Source organism: Cantharellus anzutake (genome assembly GCF_015039405.1).
Source record: "Cantharellus anzutake strain C23 chromosome Unknown EI90scaffold_180, whole genome shotgun sequence".
Taxonomy (NCBI): Eukaryota; Fungi; Basidiomycota; class Agaricomycetes; order Cantharellales; family Hydnaceae; genus Cantharellus; species Cantharellus anzutake.
This window is the reverse complement of record NW_024067130.1, coordinates 96-17798: the sequence shown is the minus strand read 5'-3', so window position 1 is coordinate 17798 and position 17703 is coordinate 96. Positions and strand designations below refer to the sequence as shown.

The window sequence follows — 17703 nt, the reverse complement described above, 5'->3', positions numbered from 1 at the left end:
AAACACCTTGAGCCTGGTGCAAAGGATATCATCATCTTTATGTCCTCAAAAATGAATTCAAGCAAGATTGCTTACTTCTCAGGAGTGTCTAAATGTACTGTTCGGCAGATACTTGCCACTCCACACCAGCACCACCAACACTGAGAAGAAACCTGAGGGCAGCATCGGATGCTCAGTGTCCACATGGTAAATGTACATAATCTGAAGGCCAGCACTGTGCAGGATATTTTAACTCATAGTTCCAAAGTTTCTAGACAGCCTTGTTGAGCAGAAGCCCGACTTATACTTGGATGAACTACAAGCTGCACTCAAAAATGAACTTGAGATTGAAACAAGTATCCATACAATTCGTAGAGAGCTATGCAGGCACAGTCTCACTAGGAAGAAGGTTGGGTTTCCTTGCTATCTTTTGCAGTCATGGCACTGACTTGTTCACCAGCTTCAGAAACCAGCAGCTGAGTGCAACGAACAACTGCAAGCTGATTTCAGGAGACATATGGAGACAACTTACCATGCAAACCAACTGATCTTTGTGGATGAGACAGGGGTTAACTGCAAAACATCCTCACATGCATATGGCTGGGCACCATCTGGAGAGAGGGCTTGGTGATGCAACTTCTTTGTCCGTGGCACCAAGTTTGTACCAGAATCTATTCAGCAACTTTGGTACTAAACTTCTATTCCTTATATATTCTGTTCTTCCTGCGATGTCAATGGATGGAATTGTTCACGTTGATATTGTCATATCCCGGAATCCTGACCCCACGCACTCCCACCACACCACACCTTCCTAACAACTTCACCATCCCCTACACCATGCCTCCCCACTCCCTAAGTCACCTTCCTTCCTGACTGTCTCAGCTCCGGCCTGGTTGCGGCACACCAAACCTTGGCTACTCCCATCCCGGAAGCTTGGCCCCAAGTCGGAACATTCAGAGACTCCGGATTGCTCCGATATCCCGACAGACCTCCGACATCCTGTGACATACCCCTAAACCATTCCTCCACCCATTTCATTTATTGGAGTCACCCAACATCCTTCAGATATGCAACTCCGCTTTTGGAGCTACCCACATCCTTCGGTGACCCCCCTCTCATCATCTCTTATTAGTCACCTTCCATTCTTAGCACGACTATCTTCTTCTTACCATTCAGTCAGCTAACCCCCTCTTACCCATTTCTTGTTCCCATTCATTCTCCGGTCTCTTACTCCGCCCTCCTCGACCCAACACCCTGGTTTCCCATTAAAGATATCTGTTATAGGAATGGACCTAGAATCTTATGGTCCATGACTGAACATTCAAACCTTTCACCTTTATTTCATTGTCAAACCCCATGCCAAGCTTTCCCACTGGGTTTTGGTGCTGGCTGGGGGATTTGTTGATTTCCAAGGGACTTCCCTTGGCCATTACAACCTTTGTATTAGATAGATACAAGTCATATGACATGTATGGCAAATGCCGAGATGTTTTCTCATTATCGAATACATAACCCACAAACCTTGTACTGCAATTGTAACATCCTCACCATTGTGCCACCACTGTAAACTCAACCTGTAACCTTGGAACCATGTCCACCTCCCTATTCATCCTCTCCATGACAAAACCGCAGCGAGGAGGGCATTCCCACGCCCAACCTCCTGCTGCCTGCTCCCACCAGTCCACCGGTCACTCCCATCCAACCAGAAGTTCCCTATCAGGAACTGTAGCCTATCCCACCTCCTTAGGAGAGGGATATAGTCCAGGCAGCTCCAGAATGTCTGGCCATGCACCCGCGGGTCCCACTTCCCACAGTCACTCACTACCGTGCACTGGTCCACCAGCCCACTTTCCCCAACAACTCCCGCTACTGGTACGCTCCCATGAGCGCCAAGTCACCGATAGCCACCAACTGGGTGACTCCCTTTGGGAGTCCCAGTATCCCACGCTACCGGTACGCTCCATTGAGTGCCAAGTCACCACTAGCCAACTGCTCCCAGCACACCCGCTACCGGCACGCTCCCAGGAGTGCCAAGTCCCCGTTAGCAGACAGCCAGGTGGCTCCCTCAAGGAGCCCATGTCATACTCGCTACTGGTACGCTCCCAGGAGCGCCAAGTTACCGTTGGCCAACCCACAGGTTACACTGCCAGACACTCATCCCATTCCGCTCTCCCTCCGATGGCTATGCAGCCACCTCCATTAGTGAGCCGAACGGCTCAGGTTGGGTTCCCCAGAACCCATTCCTGTAACAATATCGTTTGGGACCTTTCAGTACCTCTCGGTATCATTCGGCACCTTTCGGTGTTCTTTATTGTCATTCGGACTTTGACTAAGTCCTTTCCCATTCCCCCTTATAAATACCTGTAGATTAGAACCTGTAGTTTTCCTCAGTTCTAATCTTGACTAAAATGCTACCCCAAGTCCCTCTGAGTGAATCCCGACCCCTTCCTACAAGATACCTCAGACATAAATACAAGGACTAACTGAGACGTAACGGAGGCACAGCGCTCCCTCCGAGTCGCTGAGGCTGCGTCCTCCTTAGAGCCTCTTGTACCATCCAGCAGAACCGGGCTTCCTGGGGAAGCTTCAGTCCACTACCAGAGCTCCCGGATCCCATCTAGTTGAGCCCCTGCCTGCATTCAGACTCATGCATTTTCCCCCCACGATCCGGGGTTTTTGACAGATATTCAGAAAGATGCATATACTGCAGAATCATTCAATAACTTCATTGCCTCAGTCCTCATTCACATGAACCCATACCCCCAGCCCCTATCTGTTCTTGTCATGGACAATGCCTCCATTCATAAATCCAAAGTCCTAGTGGAAATGTGCCATGAGCGGTGTGTCCATTCAGTCTGGATAGGTTTGATACTAATGGTATTGCAGAGGCATTAGACTCGAGTTTCTCCCCCATACTCCCCTGACTTCAACCCAATAGAATTAGGATTTTCATCCATTAAGCAATGGCTCCAGAGGAATCAAGAATATGTTGATAATGAATTTTCTTCCAGTGAACATTACCGAGCAACAGACCTGCTCTTGAGAGCAGTGTTCTCTGTAACAAGTCACCAAGCACACGGATGGTTCAGGCATGCTGGCTACCTCTAGTGTTGGGGCAACCTTGTTTTGTTTTCTGTTGAATCAATATGTACAGGGAAGTTTGCCACGAAGGGGGACTTTGTATATACAGCACTATAGTCTGAGTAGAAACTTAAATGGTACGGAGTGATTGGGTTCAAAAAAAAGAGACTGCTGTTTCAAACTTCACTCTTCACTATGTATGTCATCAAATCCCAATCTAGATTCAGAATCAACCTGTACATCCAAAGAGCCAGAATCTGAGGATATTTCGATGACTGAAATAGAGGTCGGCAAGTTTACACAGGTGGCAAGTCACCACTTTTGGATCCACAAGTTTTTTGGTGTTTGAGGACTTCTAAACTGCGAGGTCAAGGCAGCCAAGGTTGAAGCATGCTTGATTGGAGTCAGAGAACAGTCCAAAAACAAAGGTTGTATCTTCTCTGGAGTGCGCAGGACAAGAACTACAGGTACTTTTGAGGTTGAGACTTGCTTGACAGGAGTCGGAGAAAGGTCCAAAATAAATGGTTGTGTCTTCTCCAGAGTGCATGGGACAAGAGGCTTCCAGCACTTAGCTGGGATTGGGGACAGAGGGGGAGTGTTGGCTGAGTGCAAGCACTTCTGGGTGTGATGGTCATTTTTTTGGCGTTTGAGAAGCAAGGCACTAAACAAATGACTATTGGGTGGTTGGGTGAATGAGACTCCCTTGACACCATCAGTCTATGACACCATTCAGGCCAAGTGAGAGGAAGCGTGAGTGAAGAACTAAACAAGCATACCATCACCTTTGCCCAGACAGCAATTGCCTCCTTGTCCAAATGCAAATGACAGAATTCCACATCAGGGTGGCAATAGCAATGTTTAAAGCATCCATTGCACCAGAGCTTCTTGCAAAGTTCCTCATATATTACATGACGTGCAGAAGCAGTTGTGGCAGCTGTGGCTGTGCTCCGTTTTTTGATTGCAACAACTCGAACTTCCTTCCTGACTGCATCCTGGATTCACAAAGTTGTTGTTATTGTTATCATAGTGCAATGAAACACAAACCTTATTGATAATGCGTAATTTTTTGGTCTTGTATGCTTGGGACTGAATTTCACATTGAGCCTCAATCGCGCAGGTAAAATCCTCTATATTGTTAATACATGTCCAGATCAGTTCCTTTTCATCAGAGAGACAATAACCAATGCAATGGGCAGCAAGGTCCACCTCCATCCTACTTAAAATCTGGTGAAGAACTTCTTCGGGTGGTCAAGATTTTGAATCAACAAAGAATACAGTCTCATCCTCCTTCTTGGGATCCATTGTGTTCAGAGTGAACTGGTACTCAAAATCTATGCAGTATAAAGTTGCCCAAAGTAAGATTAAGAAAGACATAGTAAGATGCTGAAACATACCTTTTGTTCCCTTCTCATTTGGCTTTTCCTTCTCCTTCCCATTTAGCTTGCTATGCTCAGTGGCAACTCGTGGCACCTGGGATGACACTGCTGGGGGGCCGACATGGGGATATGGTTCCTATATGGTGGCACAGGGTTGAACACCGCGATAGGGCCCAATTGACCAGGATAGACAGGAAGATCACTTTGGGTCGACAGCATTTGCACAGGCAGAGGCAGAGGCAATGGGTTCAGAGTGGGTTGGGGTTGAGAGGAATAGGGAGGTTGCCCATCATGCTTATCATCATTGTTGACATATAAATTCTCACCGGGGTTGAACGACATATCAAGCCAGATAGTTTGAGTAAAGTGCGCAACGTTTCAGTCCTTCCCCCTGTTCCAGGTGTCCTATATATGGCGCTAGGTGCCCAATATAAAGAATGACCAATCAACAGGCAACCCCTGCTGCTGTCATCGCTGTACCATGCAGCCAAATCACAGGCGCTCATTTGGTATGCCAACAAACAAACAATGAGCACTTGACCCAACAAGAATGCCATCCCTGAAGTTGGCGTACCTTGCCCATGACCTGTCAGATGGCTTGTTGAGTCACGATTTGGTTACAGTTGGGTCAGAATTGCGTCAGCAGCATGTTCTGTGCATCCGGTGAGTGGGTACAATAGATCCGCAGACTTTGACTATGCTATGCTGGCAGGTGTACTGTACTCACACGACCAACAACCGGTTCCCACGGCCTCCGGGAATTGCCGGAGGCACCCAATCAATTCAGTTGTGTTGATTTTTAATTCAATCCAAGACCTTCATGTGACGCGTGACCGGTTGTTGGTTGTGTTAGTACAGTATGTTCCAAGGATAGGCCGTGAGCAGTGGAGGAGCAATAGTGCCACTCAGCAGAGTATGGAGTAAGTACATTGGTTTTGACAGCAAGCCTCACTTCGCAAGTCATTGCGTGATGGCCACGTGATTTTGTATATATTGTGGTGCCCAAACTGAGGTTGGACCCCGGCGCTAAGCCGACTATCCGCATAAGGAAATCCTATTTCGTTGAACCTGATCCTTCCAACTTTTTTAGGAAGGCGAATGACCAGGATCACATACCCGATAAATTCAAAACGGCAGATTTTTCTGCAAATGGCTGTACCGTGGTTCCTGTCTTTGTAATGTTGGTCGTGGGTAAGATCAGGGACCTCGGTAGTATTGGGTCAATACTCATATTTCTCATATTTCTTGTTTATTCCGCTGTGCGGGTCATCCTCCTTGTTCTCACCTTCAGTTCTTTGTGTTCACCTCCACCTGATCTATACCAGACCCCGTCCTGGTTGTCATTTCTCCCGCGTTTTGGATAGCTGTGTATGTACCCCGCTTCTGGTTAAAATTGCGTTTTATTACAGGATCCGACAGCCTGATGATTGCTACATATTTACAATTGAACATGACCCACGAGTGCAGTTACATTTGAGATTACTTGTTCCCTGGGTTTCTTGTCCAGACTGGAGACAGAACAGGGATGGGAGGCGGAGGAGAATCATTCTATGGCCATTGGTTCGAGGACGAAGTATATCCTAGATTGCGTTTTGCCCACCATGGACTTCTTGGTATGGCCAACAACAACGGCCAGAAGAATTCAAATATAGCCAGTTCTTCATTACCCTAGGTGAAGATGTCGACAGACAAAGAAGACCATTTTGATTCTGGTTGCGATTTATTTTGAATTGAGTTGTCGGAAATGCGATCTTCAGTATGTGGAAAGCGTTTCCACTGCTGATTGAAATCTATCTCATCAGGACGTTATCAAAATTGGGGAGCGTGGTGAGTGTTCACATTCACAATGGATCCAACGACCTTCTAACCCGGCATTTGGGCAAGCGAAGAGCTTGACAAGAACAAGTGATCAATATGTCCACCCAAGATATGGATTTGGTGACATTGTACCCTGCATAGCGGCAGTGGAGAAGTGAACGCAGCTAGCGGCTGGCTAGAGAGGATGCACAAAAAGAGCGGGAGGAGGCTGCGAGGTGGAAAGAGCGCAAAAAGGCAAGTTGATCTATTCTGCTGTACTCCGAATGAGCTCATTTGATCATCGTTCTTGCAATTGTGTCTTGTAGTAAAGCTACTTTCGGTCGGAGATGCAGCTGCAGAGGAAGAATCCAGAACAAGTATATCAGCCGCCCCGATCATGCGTCATTATAATTAGTCTCTCGGATCTGCACGCGTTCCCACTCAAGGTCCAGGCCCTCAGGACATCGAAGCGTCGTCATCTCATGAAAAGTCATCTAACAAGCTCAAAGGAGCCAAAGAAGACCGATCAAGATATGAGAAGCGCGTCACAGAACAACGTCCGAAAGGTGATGCGTCGTTTTTAATTCTCATTGACATGCTTACCCCTTTTTAAACCTCTTTCCCCAAGGGGGGGGCAGGGTGGCCCTGGCATTGGGATAGTACGGAGACATGGCAGAGGGTACCAGTGTCCAGATTAAATATTAAATCGTCCATGTCACCTCGTGCAGATAATCCTAGAACCCCACACCGAAATTTTCACCCAATTCAGCCTCTATATTAGATAGATCGCTCAATATCGGTATGTGTAATCAGCGAAGCGAGATCGAGAGGTCATCCGTAAACAATAAGCATATGGTTGGGAAATCGGGTTCGAGTAAAGTGATTACTCTGTGGCCGCGCGAAGCACTCGGGCCTGCTGTGTCGATGGTCGTGTTAACTGTCGGAGCGGGTGCATTTGACATGCCTATCGCCACGGGGAGGGATGGAAGTATGCGATAAAGATAAAGTGGTCAATGGGGGTGGCGTTGAAGGCTTTTGTCCGTCCAGATTCTTTGATCGTGGGTGAAGGTGCAATGGCTGTGCTCGGTGCTTCTAGAGGGATGGAAGGCTTAAAAAATCACCCAGGGTGAGTAAGAATGGTCGGCTCAATGAAAGCGACGATGAAGCACCATTAGCCCGTCTTCTCCCTTCCTTTTGTCCTTCGACACGCCCGATGGAGCCTCCGGAGTCCCTTGTATGTGAGGAGGCAGCGTCATTATCTTCTATAGCAGGAGTTGACGGACGGAACCCACCACTGCCAACCGGCTTGCCAACCCTCAGCTCCCCGGTCAATGGGCTTCCCAGCATTGCAGCTAGCGTAGGGGGATCAGTGTCAAGCCCTTGAGGTGCTTAACGATTTGGGTCATTCGCTAGCATTGGGTCCCGATTGTTGCTGCTGGGGAGGTCGGGGAAGTGCCTGTGGATAGCATTGTTGGGACTGGGAGGGGTTTTGCTGGTTTGGAGGTTTGGAGGTTGACTTTTGTGGGTGTGCTGAGGGGATACGTTGGCGCTCACTCCTAGAGTCGAAGCAGACGAAATTGTTCCTGCAGGATTCGTCGAGGAGAATTTGGCTTTGACCCGTACTCATCAACGAGTTGTCTCAACGCCGGGTGTTTGTGATAAGTAGAATGTCATGGAGCATGTTGTCCCAGAACACTGTCCACCGTCTGAAAAAAGCACATATCAGCTGGGATTAGGTGAATTCGCACACCTCAGAGAATGATCCCTGAGGTGCATTAATAGGGAGTGGCCTCTTCGGGAAGGATTCCCATTTCGTTGTACAAGCGCTTGCACAGAATCTCCGAAGCCGCGCTTACGACAATAGTCAACCATGAAATAGTCAATCTATATCATCCGGTGCCAGAACAATTGTCGTGAATCGAAACTAGTACGAGCACGACTGTCCTAGTTGAGATGAGTGAGAGGGAACTGTGCCTGGCAGTCCGCGAGCTCGACCCGGTAGTCGTTGAGTGGTGGCAGAGGTAGACGGCGAGAATTGAAGTTGAGCCATGATGTATGAAGGAGCATGCAATAGATGGTCAGTGTCGAAGGAAAGGTTGTCGATGGCATTGCCGATGTAAAGATACTATATAGAAACACGGCCAAGGTGATAGTATACGAAGCTATTTAGGACATCTAGGAGATGATCATTAGCGAGGTGTGGAACTCCCAGTACAGCCTAGAGTGGCGGGCGCTCTGCAAGTTAGTGGACAAAAAGATGACATGAAGGATGTGAACAATCTGCGCTTCCGATATGTACATTCAGATCAACGCCATTTTTCGCACGCCGCTGCAAATCGGACCAAACTGAATCTAAAGTGATTCAAGTGAATGAAGTTCCTTAATTTCCAAGAACCTGTGCGGCTGCGTGTAGTGGAAGCGCTGAACATAGGGCTGTGCCGCAATCCAGCTGAGAGTATAAAGCTTATACTCGACCTTTGTTTGCCTGCGCTCGACCGGATCCGATGGCAACCGCTCTAGTTCTCAACGTCCTTCTTGCCAATGGTTATTCAGCGCCCGATGGTTGTAACGATCTCCAGAATTGCCGAACGATGTGGAGCATTGTCTATGGCTGTCTCCTTACCGTCTTTGCTTGCGTTTGGACGGCGGCGCATCCAGATATACCAGAGCCCTCTAATAGTATCTGGCCGCCGCGCAAATCACGCATTGGCTTGATGGGGATTTCACTGGTTTCACCGGAGGCCATTCTGGCAACTGCATGTTACCAATTCTTGTTGTCTTGGAGAATATCAAAAAAATATAAGATGGTCGAAGGTGTGCCCTGAATTTTTACAGTAAAGGGACGAGGCACTGACTTGTAGTTGTCACCAGGGTGGACCTTGACGCATTCATACTTTGTCGCCATGGATGGTTTCTTCGACCCATCGAAAGGAGGACAAGGAAAAGCGGTGGACCCAGACGACTTGCAGCGATACCCCGGGATAATCAAGAAGACCGGGAATACTAGAAAGGTCGCAATAACAAAGAAGGAAATTCTTAATAGCAGCAAAGGCAATTCGTTTTCGAAATTTATGATTGCCCTTCAACTACTGTGGTTTATCACTCAATACGTCGGACGATGGGCAAGCCATTTGCACAGATCGCAACTCGAGACAATGACGCTCGCGTATGCGGCATTAAGTCTCTTTGTTTACGTGTTTTGGTGGCATAAACCCGTTAACATTCAATTCCCAATCCACGTAACAAATGTCGATCAACCGACACCTAAAACAGAGACTGATGCAGATCCGATGCCCCTCGTGCAGGTGCGGCCCAAGGATATGGAACTCACCATCATATTTATAGCCACTGGGATGATCTTTGGTGGAATTCATTGCCTTGGATGTTCATTTCCCTTTCCGACCCACACAGAGATGATTTTATGGCTGGTTTCAGCAATATATATTACAGTGGCTCCTGTCTTTCCAATTATGTTGTCTGTATGGGCTCCGAGGAATCTTGGTAGCTTTGGGTCACTAATCATATTACGCACATTACTTGTTTATTGCGCTGCGCGGGTTATCTTGCTTGTTCTCACTTTCAGTTCTTTGCGTTCACCTCCGCCTGATCTATTCCAGATCCCGTCTTGGTTGTCGTTTCTCCCGCATTTTGGATAGCTGTGCATGTACCGCGCTTCCGGCTAAAATTTTGTTTTACATGATACAGGAGACAGCACAAGTTACGCATGAACAAACGCCTCTAGCATTCCGTCTGCTCTTTACATCTCCCAATCGTTCCTTTCCCCACCTCACCCTATATTCTTTGCCTCCCCGTACTGCATGTGAACTAGAAACTCGGGCTAGGACCTCCTCGGAAGATTGTGTCACCTCGTTATCAAATCGGGTGTTGTGCTAGCGCTAGTTGTCGGGAGCACTTTTGGATGCCCCATTTAGTCGGGGTACCAGGATCTTAACTTGTTCTCAAACGGATTCGGATGAGCATCATATAATTACTGTCCACCTTTCCGCCCTTTCGTTTTTGGGGTCTTTTCGGGAGCAATGTTCGTCTACTTACTTCGACCACTTCTACACCTTGAGTACTAGCCAACTAGTTCTATCACCGATGGCTCTTCCTACCAAAGGCCGCGTTATTCTCAAGACCTCTGTCGGAGAGATACAGAGATACAGAGGCGGTCAGTTGATGCAGCTTTTCTATGGGACAGATCGAATTATGGTCAGAGGTTTTCCATCACGTTTTGGCAGGCGCCCGGACTGAAACCTTGGGCAATGTACTAGGAGACTCCCAAGGCGTGCAAGAATAGCTATGGAAGGCGTGGATGACGATTTGCTGCATGATGTCTCCCGCTACATCTTCAAGGTTACTACAATGGCGTTATCTTCCACAGAGTAGTCCCTAGATTCCTTGTCCAGACTGGAGATAGGCGAGGGAGAATCATTCTATGGCCATTGGTTCGAGGACGAAATACACCCTAGACTGCGCTATGCCCACCGTGGGTGAGGATGATGCCGAAAGACAAAGAAGACCGTGCTAACACCCTGGCTTTGGTTATGATCGTGTGGATGAACTCCAGGAGCAACACACATTATTCGGAAGAGTTGTCAGAAACACAGTCTTCAGTAGGTGGAAGGTGTTTCCTTCGAAGCAGCACTGCCGATTGAAAATTTATCTCATCAAGACGCTCTCTCAAAATTGGGAGTACGGTGGGTGTTCAAACTCACAATCCATCCAACGATACTTTCTAAGCCGGCGTTTGGGCAAGCGGGTATCCAGCCAAGATAAAATTTATTCGGATTGTTGATAATCCATTCGATAATATTGTAACGGCAGCGAAGAAGCGAGCGCATCACCTAGCCAGAGAGGCGCAAAAGGAGCAGGAGGAGGCTGCAAGGCGAAAGTTATCATTTGAGGCATGGGGAGGCAGTAGATTCAGAATCAGATTGTTCCCACGACTGACTTGACACCCGGAACCGAATAGGAGTTGTTCCGTTCAATCTCGATGTCATTCAAGTCCCCACCCTGCCAGTTGCACCGACCGCGGCGAGTTTCAGGCACGAAAGGGGAAGAAGATTGTGGGGAGAAGTATATGTCACCACAACACGTGATCGATGACATTTCGTCATAGGTACCTCAACTCCGTTGCTTTCTTGGCGATGACTAAGCTCACCTACACTTCTCGTGACTCTATATATAAATAGAACCGGTCTTCGTGCTCCGCGCCGCTGCAAATTCGACAAAGTGAAATTCCGCATGCAGCGTTGTATGTAAAGATGCATACCCCTGTCCATGGGCCTATAAGGCCCATGCTCGTTTATGCTCTGTGTGTCTGCACTCGCACTCTATCAACCCAATGGCAACCGCTCTGGCTCTTTTCACCTTTTTTCTTCTTGCCTACAGTGTTTACTCAGCGCCCATCCCGCAAAATGTATCTGATGGTTGCAACGATCTCCGGAATTGCCGAACGATGTGGGGCCTCGTCTATGGCTGTCTCCTTACCGTCTTTGCTTGCGTTTGGACGGCGGTACACCCAAACGTACCACAGCACGACGGTGATATCTGGTCGTTTTCATCGCATGTTGGTTTGATGATGGCTTCACTGGTTTCGCCGGAGTGGATTCTGGGGACTGCATGGCGCCAATTCATGTTGTCTCGCAGAGTGTCAAAAAAATACAAGATGGTTGAAGGTGTGTCCTGAATTTGTAACAGTAAGGGGCGAGGCACTGACTCGCAATTGTCACAAGGATGGACCTTGACCCATTCATACTTTGTCGTCATGGATGGTTTCTTCGACCCATCAAAAGGAAAGGTGGTGGTCCCGGAGAAGTTGCAGAAATATCCTGGCATAATTGAGAAGACGGGGAATACTAGAAAGGCCGCAATCACAAGGAAGGAAATTCTCGACAGAAGCAAAGGCGATGCGATTTCCAAATGTCTCGTCGTCCTCCAATTACTATGGTTTATCGTTCAATACGTCGGACGATGGGGAACCCACTTGAACAGATCGCAACTCGAGACGATGACGCTCGCGTATGCAGCATTGAGTGTCTTTGTTTATGTGCTGTGGTGGAATAAACCCGTTAACATTCAATGCGCAATCCATGTAACAAAAGAGACGTCCGACACGAATCTCGATCAACCAACACCTAAAACGGAGCTTCAAGTTGACGCAGATCTCGTGCAGCTGTCTGGGCCCCAGGAGACGGAAGTCCTATTCATATTTGCAGTCACTGGGATGATCTTTGGGGGGATCCATTGCTTTGCATGGTCGTTTCCCTTTCCGACACACACAGAGATGATTCTATGGCGGGTTTCAGCGATATATATTACAGTGGCTCCTGTCGTTGGGATGTTTGTCGGATGGGTCGCCGATCAAGTCGGTGAGGCAATCGGTGCAGGTGTGATATTGGTACCTATTTCAGTTGTTTACGCCTGTGCACGGGTCATCCTCTTTGTTCTCACCTTCAGTTCTTTGCGTTCGCCTCCACCTGATCTGTACCAGACCCCGTCTTGGTCGTCTTTTCTCCCGCATCTTGGATAGCTGTGTATGTACCAGCCGCGCTCCCGGTTAAAATCGTGTTTTACATGATCCAGGAGACAGCACAAGTTATGCGTGAACAAACGCCTCTTGCATTCCGTCTGCTCTTTACATCTCTGAATACATCATTCCTTTCCCCACCTCACCCCATATTCTTTGCCTCCTCGTACTGCATGTGAACTAGGAACTCGGGCTAGGACCTCCTGGAAGATTATGTCACATCGTTATCAAACTGGGTGTTGCGCTTGCGCTAGTTGTCGGGAGCATTTTTGGATGCCCCAGCTGGTCAGAGTACCCGGATCTTAAACGGATTTGGACTCGCTGTCCGCCTTTCCGCCCTTTCGTTTTCGAGGTCTTTACGGGAGCAAGTTCGTCTGCTTCGACTACTTCGACGCCCTGGTACTGGCCAATTAGTTCCATCACCGATGAAAAGGCCGCGTCATTCTTGAAACCTCTGTCGGAGAGATAGAGAGGGGTGTTCCAGACACAAGAGTGGTCAATTAATGCAACTTGGGACAGATGGAATTATGGTCAAATATCTTTAGCATCTGGTGCCAGTCGTGAACCGAAGCTAGTACGAGCCCGGGAACGTATTCTGTCACCGTCCTAGTTGAGATGAGTGAGAGGGAACTGTGCGTCCCGGACACGACAGTCCGCGAGCTCGACCCGGTAATCATTGTGGTGGCAGAAGTAGACGGCGAGGATTGAAGGAGCGACAGATGGCCAGTGTCGAAGGAAGGTTGTCGATAGTGTTGCCGATGTAAAGATATATAGAAGCACGGCCAAAGTGCCAATAGTATACGAAGCTATTTAGAACAACTAGAAGATGATCGTTGGCGCGGTGCGAGACTCCCAGTACAGCCTAGAGTGGCCGGCGTTCTGTACGTCAGTGGATAAAAGATGATATGAAGAATGTGCCAGGACTGCAAATTGGACCAAACCGAGTCTACGTAAAGTCAAATTTGTTTCAAGTGAATGAAGATACGCACGTTCTTTAATTTCCAAGAACAAGGACCTGCGCGGCTCATAAAGCGCTGAACATAGGGTCATGCCGGCCGTAGGGGTGGGGACTTGAAATGGAACAGAACAACTCCTAAGGGTTCATCAGAAGGGTAGCATAGTAGGACACGAACTTTCGTGCCTGGCACCCCAAAGCTTCGCCCTCGCCCGCTCGAAAGATGCGCCATCCGCGGCTGATCCCTCAGGTTCTCACAGGCATCCGGTGATTGAATGAACTTCTTGAGCCCTTCGCTGGGGCGGTTCTTTGCGGGTGACTGATCATATTTCACCGGACCGGCCCGAACAAACTCCCCCACCTAAACATGATGAAGCACTAGGAGCAATGCCCCGTGCGCAACAGCCGAGTGGGTCGTGCGAGGCTCCGTGGCAGAGGGTTTATCGTTGTTATCATTGTCCAGCAACTTGGCGCCTGGATCACGAAACGCGGGAGACCGAACGAGCACTACAGTGCGTCCTTGGATCTGAAAACTTTCGGCCAAGGAGACGTAGACGGGCTTCTGCAAGAGTATCGGAGTACGGATGTAGCATCTTACGAGTAACATTGACCAGCAGTGGATCAAAGGGCGAAATTTCTGCTCCCATGGTGCGGTCTTTGATGGTTACGGCAGACTGTCGGGGCACATTCAGTGTAGGTCCCAAGCAAGGGCTCGGGTGGTGGAATGAACAAGGGGATTGACATTTCTTCTACTTACAACTTGTTTGACTCTTGTGCGGACTCCTCTACTACGCTCTCAATTACTGATCAGTGTCGGCGGGTATGACGATAAGAGTCAGACTGCGTGTTATTGCGGTCGACGAGTCCCTGTAAGCAAAGGTACGCATTCGAGCCCACCATTTGAAATGTCCTGTCATCCCCGAAAGTTCGATTGCCTTTAACGCAATCCCGCTGGATGATGCCGAGGTATTTCTTGTTGCGTTCCGTTTCATAAAGCTACGTGGGGGTCGAAGATTGAATGACGTTCTACCAGACAAAAATTGACAGCATACTTTGCGATAAGCATGTGCCCGATTGCTATGCAGGGAGATGCGCTCGACACCCGTTCCAACCGGTGCACGTGTAAACAATCTAATTGCTTGCTTATGATTCCCCTTCTTATACGCTTCAGTCCTAATGCTAGAGTCTTTGCTGGCCGGATGTGGCAGAGGAGACTTTTACTTGCAGGCTGGGCCGCGATTGCAATGACCAGTATCTGCGAACTGCCAGTGTGAGTCGGGTGGAACTAACTTTGTCAAATGTGATTCGTCAAAGTTTTTCCCCACACCAGATCAATGTGCAAAAATCAGCAGGTATCTCTTAAGTATTCTGGAACGTGTTACATGCACTGGCTTTCCTTAGCTTTGCAGGATCCCAAGAGTGCGACTCAACAAAAGCACAAGTGCTTCCGAAATGACATACGCCAAGCCGAGCCATTTCAAGGCATGGCCATGAAACCAGCAGATATCGTTATATTGTGCTGTCCTACGGTCCTCTCTTGAACCAGAACCCATGCTAGAGGCGAGACACGCGTGGCCCGGGCCGCAAGAGCTTCAACTACACAAAAGAAACATTCCATAATATACCGCCCGTACAAGCGGTACCAGTCCGATAACCAAGGGTTTCCACCACCACGTCAGAACGTCGCCGTAAGGATACTTGAAGACTAAGACGGGGTTCCTCAGTGCTCAACTTGCCGCCGTTGTAGTCTGCAACCTGCACATCCCTTCATCCTCCCTGCCTCAGCGTGTGATACTTCCGAGCCTCTTCTGACAGAATGCAAAGAGTACAAGGGGGCGGCGCCTGGAAAATTGAACACTGTAACCCCCGATGTTCTCTTCGTATTATCTTTCAGAAACAGGTCCGTGATGACAGGGGGCGACTGCTTGAGGGTTTGCTTCCCGCGTCCCGCAGGCGACGCACACGGGGGATTTGTGAAGAGGCCTGACTCGTACTGAGCCATCACTTCGTCTTGCCCCCCTTTGGCAAAAAAGCCTGTGAAAAGGTTCCAAGGTCACTTAGCCCTATTGATACGGCTACCTGAAGCTACTCCTCCAGCCGTACCGTCCGCTCTTGCTTGCGAAGTGCATAGACATGGCCAGCAGGCTGGAGCAGGGAGCTGCCCCAGTCAGACGCATGCAAAATATCCCCATCCCTTTGGGCACGTATACCAAAACTGGAAACAACTCGTTCACCGTTGATCCAATTCTGGCAATGTCCGCTGAAATTGGGACCAGACCTCCGCTTCGGAGCCTGTTACTCGAACGTGAACTTTCTTCGATTATGTTTCATGCTTTGCACCCGTACACGAATGGGGGAGTGTGTGCTGGAACTCTTTCGATATCAACGAATTTGACGGGCGGAAGGACCCGGTTCGTGGAGCTATCGTTTGTGGAAGGCCTTATGTCGGTGTCATTATGGGCCGCGCTGCTTCTCGAGAAAGTGACGGGGGGCCAGATTGCTGCATGACAGTAGCGTGGGCTGTTCGAAGGAGATCCAGGAATACCATCGCCTCGCATAGAGGCTGGTGCGATAACTCCTTGGTGAGTTTCTGTTATATAGATCGGAAGGTCCCTCCCGTATCTTGTGCGTGCCGAAAGCATTGGCAACTGAGATCTGTCAGATCTGCCGAGCTCTCAACGCCTGGGTCCTTCCTGCACATGTCGCATTGTGGCAGAGGTTCCAGACATCAATTATCAGTCGAATAGCAACAACGTGTTCGCAGCACTAGTGTCACTAGCAGGACTCAAGTCATAGTGCTGTGCTAACGCCACTCAAGCGTAACTGCTGGGCGCTATATCCGAATCAGGCTCATCATAACAACAAGGACATTCCTTCAACTGACGCTCGCGTATGCAGCATTAAGTGTCTTTGTTTATGTGCTGTGGTGGAACAAACCCGTTAACGTTCAATGCGCAATGCAAGTAACGAAAGAGTCCCGTTCCGTTCCTCCGACTTCCGAGACAAATGTCGATCAACCAACACCTAAAACGGAGCTTGACGCAGACCCGATGTCTCTCGTGCAGCTGTCTGAGCCCAAGGACATCACGAAAATCGGACAGGCAACTAGAGCAAGGTCCCCTGGTCCAGAGCACTCCGGAGGCTCCAGAGCACCTGGGAGCATCTGGACCATGTGGGAGCGCCAGTCCGATTTTCGTGATGGAGACGGAAGTCCTACTCATGTTTGCAGCCGCTGGGATGGCCTTCGGGGGAATCCATTGCTTTGTATGGTCGTTTCCCTTTCCGACACACACAGAGATGATTCTATGGCGGGTTTCAGCAATAGTGGCTCCTGTCGTTGTAATGTTTTCTGGATGGGTCGCCGATCAAATCGGTGAGACAATTGGTGTGGGTGTAATATTCGTCCATACCAGACCCCTTCTTGGTCGTCGTCGTCATTCATCCCCCGTTGTGTATGTACCGAGCTTCTGGTTAAAGTTGTGTTTTATTACAGGACAACCCAATGTTAACGAAGATCGCTGCTTTGCTAGATGAATGCTGTTCAAGCACTCAATTCAGTGGATCCGGTATCGCACGTGCGAATTCATTGAACTATTAGGCGCCGGGATTTTAACTTGTTCTCGACGGATTCAGAAGGTGCATTGAGTATCGTATAGTTTCTGTCCACCTTCCGCCCTTTCGATTTGAAAGCCCTCAAGTAAAAGGACTTCGACACCTTTTGTACTAGCCAACTGTTCAATCACCGATGGCTCTTCCTACCAAAGGCCGCGTCATTCTTGAGACATCTGTTGGAGAGATAGAGGCGAGTAGAGAGGGGAGTTACAGATACAGAAGTGGTCAGTTGATACAGCTTTTCTTTGGACAGATCGAATTATGGTCAAAGGTCTGTTCATCAAGTTCTGGTGCGCGCCGCACTGAAACTTTGGGCAATGTATCAGGAGACTCCTAAGGCGTGCAGGAACTTTGTTGCATTAGCTATGGAA

General features: G+C 48.8%; 5 protein-coding genes across 5 annotated transcripts; 4 read left to right on the top strand and 1 right to left on the bottom strand.

Annotated features, from left to right (window-relative positions):
• Positions 1 to 4308: 4308 nt before the first annotated feature.
• Positions 4309 to 4778, bottom strand: EI90DRAFT_3137108 (uncharacterized protein; the record flags this gene model as incomplete). Its single annotated transcript, XM_039064828.1, has 3 exons — positions 4309 to 4391; positions 4455 to 4572; positions 4629 to 4778. The coding sequence occupies 3 exons, from the start codon at positions 4776 to 4778 to the stop codon at positions 4309 to 4311; spliced, it is 351 nt and encodes a 116-aa protein (XP_038908135.1).
• A 208-nt stretch (positions 4779 to 4986) lies between these two features.
• On the top strand, positions 4987 to 7899 carry EI90DRAFT_3022875 (uncharacterized protein; the record flags this gene model as incomplete). Its single annotated transcript, XM_039057823.1, has 12 exons — positions 4987 to 5099; positions 5527 to 5627; positions 5762 to 5804; positions 5944 to 6049; positions 6239 to 6263; positions 6560 to 6610; positions 6680 to 6799; positions 7003 to 7221; positions 7281 to 7359; positions 7389 to 7467; positions 7647 to 7758; positions 7823 to 7899. The coding sequence occupies 12 exons, from the start codon at positions 4987 to 4989 to the stop codon at positions 7897 to 7899; spliced, it is 1125 nt and encodes a 374-aa protein (XP_038908134.1).
• Positions 7900 to 8572: 673 nt separating this feature from the next.
• EI90DRAFT_3092902 (uncharacterized protein) lies at positions 8573 to 9939 on the top strand. Its single transcript, XM_039062453.1, has 2 exons — positions 8573 to 9047; positions 9105 to 9939. The coding sequence occupies exons 1-2, from the start codon at positions 8738 to 8740 to the stop codon at positions 9887 to 9889; spliced, it is 1095 nt and encodes a 364-aa protein (XP_038908133.1). The 5' UTR covers positions 8573 to 8737; the 3' UTR covers positions 9890 to 9939.
• Positions 9940 to 11242: 1303 nt separating this feature from the next.
• On the top strand, positions 11243 to 13247 carry EI90DRAFT_3159864 (uncharacterized protein). The gene is made up of 3 exons (XM_039066251.1): positions 11243 to 11355; positions 11429 to 11914; positions 11972 to 13247. The coding sequence occupies exons 2-3, from the start codon at positions 11581 to 11583 to the stop codon at positions 12766 to 12768; spliced, it is 1131 nt and encodes a 376-aa protein (XP_038908132.1). The 5' UTR covers positions 11243 to 11355; positions 11429 to 11580; the 3' UTR covers positions 12769 to 13247.
• Positions 13248 to 16524: 3277 nt separating this feature from the next.
• Positions 16525 to 17266, top strand: EI90DRAFT_3092891 (uncharacterized protein). Its single transcript, XM_039062452.1, has 3 exons — positions 16525 to 16799; positions 16921 to 17069; positions 17131 to 17266. Exons 1-3 carry the CDS (start codon positions 16678 to 16680, stop codon positions 17193 to 17195), a joined length of 336 nt encoding a protein of 111 aa, XP_038908131.1. The 5' UTR covers positions 16525 to 16677; the 3' UTR covers positions 17196 to 17266.
• The last annotated feature ends 437 nt before the right edge of the window (positions 17267 to 17703 follow it).